A 10779-nucleotide genomic window follows, 5' to 3' on the forward strand; every position below is an offset into this window, starting at 1 on the left:
GGTGGATACCGCTTGGAGTTGCATTACCTAATTCTTAATGATGGATTAACTTTACTGATCTTGGTTTGAACGTTAATGGTGGCAGGGGTCGGCCATCGACCAAGTTAACATGATATGTGTCGGCCCTCAGCCAAGTTCCCATGGTCTTGGCCGTCTTCGACTAGGCCTTCTGAGGTCTCGACCAGGTAGGCAGTCGGCCTCGTCGTCTCGGTCAGGTCTCTCAAGTCTCGGTCGGCTTTCCTTTGATTTCGGTCAGGTTGACCTGATCTCGGACAGGGAGAACAGGGATCGGCCTCGCCATACCGGTACATTTTAAAAGTTAATTTAAAAGTAAAATAATTTAATATTCTAATATTAATAAGTAACGTGTACTAAAGTTCTAAATATGATAATAACCACACCCGTTAATAAACTAATGTAAAAGAGTAGTCTTACAAATTTTAATCAAACCTAACTATTATGTAAGATGAACTTATCGCGTACTCTCCACTATTTTTTTTATACGATACAGTTTGACATATTCTTCGTAATAAGAGTAAATAAAATAATTCCATATTTTGTGAAGAAACTGATTACAAATTGGTTCACATAATTGGTTATAGAAATACACATTAAGATTATTATAGTTTTTCCGATGAATCCTAAATTCTAGTCATTTTGTAAAGCTTCGATTTGCATCACGTTTAACAGTGGAGTCAACTCAACGTTTATCTAAAGGCAATGTACCCCGTACTACCAAAAACTACCCCAAATGCGTTATTATACCCTTAAATTCATTGAAAGGTACTTTTTCATAACACATTTTATGAATTCCGGATTTACCATTGCAGAAATTATAAAAAAAAAATGTGTTTTGAAAAGATATTCTGGAATGCTTTTTTGTCTTCTGAATTTCTAAGTCCAGAAACACATTTTCTTATAGAACCTCTATTTCAAAAACATTTTTTTTTACGAAACCCCAATTCCAGAATCACTGAAAATTATCAAGAATAATTTTGGTATTTCAAAAAATATAGGGGTGCAGGAAAAAAATGTAAAAGTACAGTAAGAAATATCCTTAATTTAAATATAATGGGCCTGGTTTCAATGGGCCTGGTTCAAATGGGCCGATCCATTTCTTAAACCGCAGGCGTAAAGTTGGGTTTGGGTAATGGTGTCCTAGAATATGCCAACTTAGAAATTAACCAAGCAAAATTCTTCTTGCACCTCCCTAGTTTTTTCTGGCACTCTCATATTTTGAAAAAATACCTCATATTTTAAAAAATATGAAAATTTTTATTCCAAATTTTAAAATTCAAAAACAAATTTTATATCTCGAAATTTATAATTTAAAATACAAAATTTTGTATTCTTAATTATAAAATTTTAAATAAAATTTATATTTTGAATCGTATAATTTGAAATACAAATTTCTAAAATTCAGAATATATAAAATTAAAAATATAATTTTTGTATTCTAAATTATAAAATTTAAAATACAGATTTTTATACTTAAACGGTGAGGGTAAAGATTTGTTGTGGGCGTGGTACGAAATGTGGGAGGTGTTGTGACTTTAACATTGGAATTGAAGCTAATGTGGTGGTGGCACCGGAGATGAGAAGTTACGGCTATGGAAGTTGAAGGTGGTGCTCAATAAAGAAAGGTAAAAAAGTATAATTTTACTTATATGAAGGTAAAAAGTAAGGTATGGAGGTAGTGAAGAAATTGCCCCTAATTAATCTCTTAAGATATTTTTACCCAAAAAAGGTTCCAAATTAAGACATGCCTTTTCACAAAATCCAGGCATGTGATGTGGTGGACCTGAACATCTTTTATAGTATATGTAGAGTACTATGAACATGTTTGTATTTAATAATGGTTCTTGAGTGTTAGCCCCTCCTTAGGAATAGAATTAGTCGGTGCCCTTATTGTGGGACATTAGCCCTCCTTAACCATCATCACATCTTTGTCATCCCATTTATAAGTTAGGTTTGGAGACTTAAGTTCTTAGTTGTTTCTTAAAATACTCGATTCAAGTGTCGAAAATTACGGAAATTAGACTTCTAAACGTGGTTTTACTATTTTCAAATTTTGTTTTTCATCTTCTAATTCAATGAAGCCTTGTTTAAATTATTATGAAAATAGAGTAAAAATATATTATTGTCAAAGACAGTTACAGGTTTTACACAGTGGGAACTTTCTGTTTTGTGGAGGATTGCAGTGAAATTGTATAATATCTTACCTATTGTTGTCTTTACAATGAACAATTTATTCAACTTATGACACACTATTAGTATCATCTCGTTGATGGTAATAATATTATTTGATAAGTGTCGAATTTGAATTTTGAATGTGTAAAGTGATATCAGTTTACTTCTTGAAAAATATTATTTATTTCAATTCTTAAATATGTAAAAGTTTTATCATTATATATGTTTATTTATTTTATGTTATTTTGTTATTAAACCCGACAATATAATTTAACCTTGTCTGAATAATTTGATATCCTAATCTTATTAAATTTAATCAAAACAAAAATTGAGTTAGATTTTATTTATGAGTGAGGCAAACCTATCTAAATTTAATTTAACCCAATATTATATTTAATTTATTCTAATTTTTTATACGTTGGGCAGAGAGAGATTTTGCGTTAAACTCAAGACTTAATATAACCAAATTATTTAATAATAAAAATAACATAATTATGTTTCAGTTTACTCAATGATTTTATTAACTAAATATATATTTTAAAAGTATTAAATAATTAGTTATTTAATAACAGATAAAATTTGAGAAAAAAAGGGGAAACAGTAGGTGGAAGTTTGTCCGGTTAACTGGAGACACCAGATCCAGGAAAACCTTGGTAGGGTTCTATCTTATCCCATCCTATGTATAATCTATGTTTTTCTTATTTCTTTTATTTTTCCAAAATCACAAATCCACAACCACAATAAAAACGCACCCTAAAAAAACATAAACAATTCAATGTATGGTCGTTTAAATAATTTAACTTTATGGGTATTCCAATAATAAAATTTAAGTTTATGATATTATTAATTGACAACATTTGTTTAACTAAGAAAGAGTGAAAATTACATAAAAGAGAATAAAATATTTATTCGGATAAATGTTATAAAACAAGAGATAGCCCATATACCGGTAAGAAAGACAAATTTATATTGTTATATTTTCTTCTTTTATTGAAGTTTTATATATTGCTTATAAACTACTGTATACGACATTTTTATTGACTTTAATAATAATTACAACTAAAATTATAATAATATTAAATTAACTACAGTTGTTTTTAATAAGTAATACGTGGTTTTTAACTCTAGAAACGAATAAGATTCTCTTATTCTCACAAACACTATATGTTTTTGCAATTTAAGTGTTCATGCACATAAAAAGGTGAAGATGTTAGTTTTTTTCTTTCTCATTTAAGTGTATAGAAAGAATAGGAAAGATAGTTTAACACATGTTTATTTTTCGTAATATCCTTGTTTTTGTGATTATTTTTGGTGTATTTGTGATTTTGTGGAGCATTTCTCAATGGTATTGGATCATTGAGATAAGAACCACTGAAATAGAAAAAAGTTTGAAAGGAAAAACAAAATTGATGTTCTAAACTTGAACATCAATTATGATAATCAATGTTCCATTGCCATTACCTTTTATGTGTCACAACATCAATGGTCTACAAACTAGGTTATTAACATGTGACTTGCACGGGAAAGATTTTATCTATAAAATGGGAAATATTATATTTATGAAATATTATTTGTATCGGTAGACACCGGACGGATGTGGCCGACCGACTGAATGCATAATAAATGCAAGGGCATTTGTGTAACAAGCCAAAGTGGTTAAGATACACTTCCGAAAAATAAGGAGAACACGCTTAGAGAAGATATGTTCCCCGGGTATTCCTGAGCACGACTGGCAAGACCTATCCATAACCACCCTGAGCCCAAGGGATAGAAAGCCCATTAGGCAATCCTATAAATAATGTGTTCAAGCCAGAGAAAGGTACGTTTTTCATCCACTTACTGAGTCACACTTAGAATCTCTTACTTACTTGAGCGTCGGAGTGCCTTCGCAGGTACCCTCCCCGCCCGACCGAAGGAGACACCAAGAAGGAGCGACCGACCGAAGGAGAAGAAGATCGACACGTCAGCAATTATACTACGTCAACCGACCGTGCCTGGGCCCCATCTCTCCATTCAGGTACAATTGGCGCCCACCGTGGGGCCAAGGCAAGATTTCAATTTTTGAGGTATAATGGTTGCAACAAGGAACAACAACGACGCTATGGCAGAACAAATGACTATGATTCAAACCCTCCAAACTCAGATGGAGGAATTGCGGCAAAAGGGGATTGAAGACCGTCGCCAACACGAAGAGGACAGACGCCGTCAAGAGGAAGAAATCGCCTTATTGAGAGAGCAGAATGCACAACTCCAGCGACAGGTTGATAATCCCGAACGAGAAGGCCAATCCCATACGGCCGACCGAATCACCTCTCGCATACCTACACCGGCCGACACCAATCCTGCTTCCTGAACTGAAATCGTCGAAAGAAAGTTAAGTAAAAGGGGTCATCCTTTTACAGACGAAATCATCACCACACCACTTCCTGACAAGTGGAGAGGCCTCGCCATTAAACTCTATGACGGCTCGACTGACCCAGACGAGCATTTAAATGTTTACAAGACGCAAATGACTTTGTATACCACAGATAACAATGTGTGGTGTAAAGTATTCCCCACGTCGCTTCAGGGAGAACCTCTTACCTGGTTTACAGAGCTGCCTCCGAATTCCATTGACGACTTTGACGTCTTAGCCGCAAAATTCTCTACTCAATATGCCACCAACCGACCGCATCACATATCCTCCATGTCTCTCCTAGCGGTACAACAAGAAAAAGGTGAATCTCTCATAACCTTTTTAGATAGGTTCAACAAAGCATGTATGAATATCCGAGGGCTCAAACATGAAGTTGCATTACACCATTAAGTTTTGGCCATCTGGCCGAGCCGTTTTACTGAAAGTCTCATCAAGAAGCCGCCTCAAGACATGGAAGACCTTCGAACTCGAGCAACCAAATTCATGCAAATCGAGGAACACATTGACTATCACCAACGGTTCAAAGCCGTCGGATCCAGAGTCCTCAAAGACCAAACCCCGAGCAAAGAAAGAGAAATCGAGACCGAACGGACCGTCCGAACCACTCCAAGGTCCGACCGAAACAAAGGAGGCCGAATCCCCAGGTTTAACAGTTACACCCCTTTAACTGTTCCGAGGGGACGAGCCCTAGATGAAGCACTACAAACAAATTTAATTCCGACACTAAAACGATATCAAACACCACCGAATGCAGATACTGCTAAGCATTGCCAGTACCATCGTAATTTCGGCCACACGACCGAGGGATGTCAAGCGTAGAAGGACAAAATCGAAGAGCTCATCCAGACTGGCCATTTGCGGCAGTTCGTCAAGAAGACAAGGAATTCAAGATCCCCACCACGAAGTACCGACCGTTCGTCCCGTGGTGAAGACCGGTCATACCGTAATGATTACAAACGCCGAACCGACCATAGCCAGGCTTCGCGGAAACGCAGTGAAAGCCCCGTTCGGCGTACACGCGCCCGCAACACAAGTGCCGACCGAAACGCCCGCCCTTGTCAACGAGTCCGCGAAGTCATCAATATGATTGTTGGACCCGTTACCTTGGGCGAGCCAAACCACGAAACAAATTACATAGCCGGTGGCGGGTGCTCAAATTCCGCCCGAAAGAAACATCTCCGGGACATTCAGTCCGCTCATGCTACTACGAGAAGGCGCCCACATATACCTCCGATCACTTTCACTGATGACGACTTCATAGCCATAGATCCAGCCCAAGACAACCCTATGGTAATCACTGTGGAAATTGACAAGTTCGCAATTGCCAAGACTTTGGTGGACCAAGGTAGCTCGGTCGATATATTATACTGGGAAATCTTCAAGAAAATGGCATCCCAGAAGCAGATATTCAACCCTATAACGAACAAATTGTAGGGTTCTCAGGTGAACGGGTCAACACTAAGGGGTATATAGACTTGTATACAACCTTTGGTGAGGAAGACGGTCTCCATAAAACAATAAACGGTCGGTATCTTCTGGTTAACGCCCAAACTTCCTACAACATCCTGCTCGACCGTCCGTCTATCAACAGATTAAAAGCCATTGTTTCCACCCCACACTTGGCCATGAAGTTCCCTTCGGCAAATGACGACATTGCAACAATCCATGTCGATCAAAAAACCGCTAGAGAATGTTATGTCGCAAGTTTGAAAAATGAGCCAACTCGGCGGCTCTACACGACCAATCCGGACGATCGACTCCCGCAAAAAAGAGGACGATCCCCGACTCGGCATTCCGGAAGGCACATGTCCCGTCGTCAGATGATAGCCCTTGTTGATCTCGACCCTCATATGGACGATCCTCGTATGGAAGCAGGAGAAGACTTGCACCCATTCCCACTTCGCGATGATCGCCACGCTACACATATTGGCACCTCACTGAAGCCGGACGACCGAGTGGCCATCGACACGACGCTTGTTAAAAATGCTGATCTTTTCGCATGGACGACCGCTGACATGCCTGGTGTAGACCCACAGGTCATCACTCACCGATTATCACTGTATAAAGAAGCTAGGCCAGTAGCTCAAAAGAAACGAAATCTAAGAGATGAACGACGCCAAGCCGCACGTAACGAAGCTGATAAATTGTTACAAACTGGATTCATTCGGAAAGCCCATTACACCACATGGCTAGCCAACGTAGTTATGGTAAAGAAAGCGAATGGAAAATGGCGAATGTGCGTTGACTACACGGACCTCAATAAAGCATGTCCAGAAAGTTCTTAGGTTTTATGCTTACTCACCGTGGCATAGAAGCTAATCCAAAGAAATGTCAAGCCATTTCCGAGATGAGGAGCCCCAATTCCATTAAAGAAATTCAGAGACTCATTGGCCGGCTCACCACTCTGTCGAGGTTTGTCCCTAAACTCGCAGAAAAGACGAGACCCATAGCCCAATTATTGAAAAAAGCATCTCGCTTCGACTGGACAACCGAATGTGAAGAAATCTTCCTTCAATTAAATTTTTTTTTTATCCTCCCCACCGGTCATCCAGAAACCGGACGCCCGAGAGCCGATTATAGTCTACCTAGCCGTTTCAAACGAAGTTGTTAGTTCGGTCTTGGTCCAAGAGATTAACTCCGAAGAACGTCCAGTTTATTTCGTCAGCCGCGCCCTCCATGGCGCCGAGGTTCGATATCAGACGATTGAAAAGGTGGTCATGGCTCTAATCATTACAGCCCGAAGAATACGCATGTATTTTCAAAACCATCGCATTATTGTTCGGACGAACTACCCTATCATGAAGATTCTGGCCAAACCAGACTTAGCCGGACGAATGATTAGTTGGGCGATAGAATTATCAGAATTCCATATACAGTACTAGCCAAGAGGGGCCATCAAGTCGCAAGCCCTTGCCGACTTCGCAGCCGAACTCACCCCTTTCTTGCCCAAGGACGAACATCCATCTTGGATTCTGCACGTTGACGGCTCCTCCAATGAACGGTCGTGCGGCGCTTGAGTCGTGTTGGAAGGACCCGACGAGATTGTTATTGAACAAGCTTTGAAATTTGAATTCAAAACTTCCAACAACCAAGCTGAGTACGAGGCCCTTATAGCAGGCTTACACTTAGCCTAAGAATTGGAAATCACTAGATTAATTTGTAAAAGTGATTCCAGACTCGTCATCGGTCAGCTCAATGACGAGTACGAAGTACGGGAAAACTTGATGCAGCAGTACTATCACTTCGTCAAACAGTTGATGAATACGTTTTCGAAAATATCCTTGCAACACGTCCGACGCGATCACAACACTCGCGCGGACGCCTTATCCCGGTTGGCAACCACAAAAAGTAAAGGGGTACACCAGTCGGTAATCTATGTCATGCTTGCACGGCCGAGCATCGACCTACAAGAATGTCTAATGATCGACTCGGAATCCACCTGGATCACCCCAATCAAAGAATATCTACTTAATGGTACATGTAGTCCCAGGTCTGAAAAAACCATGAAGCAGAAAACCGCCCGGTTCATCCTGATAGGCGACGATCTTTATCGTCATGGATATACCAGACCACTCCTCAAGTGTTTAACACCCAATCAGGCCTCCTATGTCGTCCGGGAATTGCACGACGGAATTTGTGGCACTCATTCTGGTGCGTGAACGATGACTGCCAAAGTACTCCGAGCCGGCTACTATTGGTCGACCGTCCAAGGTGATTGTACCGACTTCGTCCGAAAGTGCCTTAAATGTCAGGAATTCGGCACTATGTCTCACCAAAAACCAGAGGAACTCCACTATATGCTCTCACCATGGCCGTTCGTCCAATGGGGTATGGATATAATCGGCCCTTTTGCTCCCGACAAAGGACAATGTAAGTTTCTACTGGTCGGCATTGATTATTTTACCAAATGGATTGAAGTTGAGCCTCTTACCGCAATTACCGCTCGCAATGTCCAAAATTTCGTATGGAAAAATATTGTTTGTCGTTTCGGCCTTCCCTAGATTATCATCACTGATAACGGCCGACAATTTACCGACCTGACGTTAGCCGAATTTTACGAGAAGCTCCACATCAAACATATTGCCAGCTCGGTCGAACATCCGCAAACAAACGGCCAGGCAGAGGCTGCAAACAAGGCTATTCTGAACGGACTAAAGAAACATCTCGGCCCAGCCAAGGGTAACTGGACTGAAGAACTCTTAGAAGTCTTACGGGCATATCGTTGTACCCCTCAGACGACTACACAAGAAACGCCATACAGCCTAATGTATGGCACTGAAGCCATGATCCCCGTCGAAATCGGAGAACCCTCTATCCGCCGACAAACCCTTGATCTTGACTTAAACAACGAAAGTCTTTCTGTTGACCTAGATCTTATCAACGAACTTCGAGACAAGTGTAGAATTCGTGAGGAAGCATGCAAAATCAAGGCAGCCAGGCGGTACAATTCCAAAGTTAAACCAAGACAGTTCCACAAAGGTGATTTGGTCTGACGGATACGAGGAGACGCCCGGAAGGAAGGCGGGAAATTTTCTAGCAATTGGGAAGGACCATTCCGGATAGCAGATACAGCGGCTGGCGGAGCTTATTACTTACAACATTTATCTGGAAAAGATATACCGAGAACATGGAATGCCACGCATCTCAAATTTTACTACAGTTGAAATAATAAGAGAAGTGTACTCTTTCCTCGCACGGTCGGTTTCTCCCTAAAAGAGGGTTTACGACCGAGCAGGTTTTAACGAGGCACTATAAAACAAAAGACATCTCTTCCATACCTTTCGTTATTTTCTACTTCATTCATCATTCATTTATTTTCATGCCTCGTTCGGCACTCGAATCATTACTTAAACGTAATCAGAAATTCATTCATGCCTCGTTCGGCACTCGAATCATTACTTAAACGTAATCAGAAATTCATTTATGCCTCGTTCGGCACTCAAATTATTACTTAATAAAAAATTCACTTATTTTCATGCCTCGTTCGGCACTCGAATTATTACTTAGACGTAATCGGAAATTCATCTATTATCATGCCTTGATCGGCATTCGACTCATTATTTAGAACTAAGAAATTATTACTTAAGCGTAATCGAATATTTATTTTCATGCCTCGTTCAGCATCTGGATTATTACCTACTTACATTTATTCATGCCTCGCTCGGCATCCAAATTCTTACCACGCCTAAGAATTTCTCATCCAACCAGCCCACGCCTCGTTCGGCATTTAACATGTATGTGAGTAAACATAACTTTTCAACAATAACAATAATAATGTTTACCAACAGTACCTATTCGGTCAGTCATACACACAACACAAGTAATAAATATACAAAATAGAACCATTGTACGATGCCCACATGCCGGGTCCAGCAACTCTCTACGGAACATTATTCATTAGTTCTTCAAATGAGGCGTCCGGCTGTGGGCCAGGGGTCTCCGCCTCGGCCTCATCATTCAAGTTATCATCGGGGTTGGCCGGTACCAGCTTCCCATCCACCACTATTTTTTCTATGTCGTACCGGTCGTCCTCCAGTGGCGCCCCATGCAAGCACGACACTTATTGAATGCCCAACCTGAAGTACTCTTCGCTAATGCGAAGCATAAAATCTTGGCACTTGGCCACTTCAGCTTTCAGATCCTCCTCCCGGTCGACCCCCTCCTTCAGCTGCGCTTCGAAGCCCTTCTTCTGCTCTTCATGCGCTTTTATGGCCGCCCGTTTCTCTTCTAGTTGGCCCTTCAGCTTTTCGACCATCTCGGCCGACGCCTTCGAAGCCTGGTTGGCTTCAGTTACTTCCTTCTTCAAACGACGATCGGTGACGGTCGTAACTCTCTCGAGCTCTTCGATCACCGTTCGGCTCGCCACGAGCGCCCGACTTTGCAATTCTAATGTCTCCACCATCAATTTTGTCGTAGGGATGGTGGAAAGCACCTCGTTCTCCTCTGCTGTCAGCTCTGTTTGCAAATGGGCCGCTATTTCCAAGCCGGCCGTTAACAAAGACGGTTCAGCAACCGTTTGAGAGGGCCCCGGTCGGCCTTCTTAGTTTCCCTTAGGGGGTCGACCCCTTTTCTTCGCTGCGGCCGCGGCCGTGGTCCCCGCAGCAGGCACCACTGAGGTCGGTCGGGCGGCTAACGCCCCACTCGTTTCAAGATAACCCGCTTGTCGGTTCCTC

At 41.0% G+C, this 10779-nt stretch overlaps 1 protein-coding gene across 1 annotated transcript; it reads left to right on the top strand.

The window, feature by feature from the left end:
• The first annotated feature begins 8351 nt into the window (after nt 1-8351).
• LOC137822210 (uncharacterized) lies at nt 8352-9099 on the top strand. Its single transcript, XM_068627108.1, has 2 exons — nt 8352-8476; nt 8694-9099. Exons 1-2 carry the CDS (start codon nt 8352-8354, stop codon nt 9097-9099), a joined length of 531 nt encoding a protein of 176 aa, XP_068483209.1.
• Nucleotides 9100-10779: the final 1680 nt, after the last annotated feature.

The sequence above is a fragment of the Phaseolus vulgaris genome, chromosome 9 (assembly GCF_000499845.2).
Source record: "Phaseolus vulgaris cultivar G19833 chromosome 9, P. vulgaris v2.0, whole genome shotgun sequence".
NCBI lineage: Eukaryota > Viridiplantae > Streptophyta > Magnoliopsida > Fabales > Fabaceae > Phaseolus > Phaseolus vulgaris.

Bases quoted from the DNA above. Each gene is read 5' to 3' on its own strand.
- LOC137822210 (XM_068627108.1), top strand. From the start codon at position 8,352: ATGTCAGGAATTCGGCACTATGTCTCACCAAAAACCAGAGGAACTCCA. The intron at 8,477-8,693 runs GTAAGTTTCTAC...ACATATTGCCAG, and splicing joins TGCTCCCGACAAAGGACAAT to CTCGGTCGAACATCCGCAAA.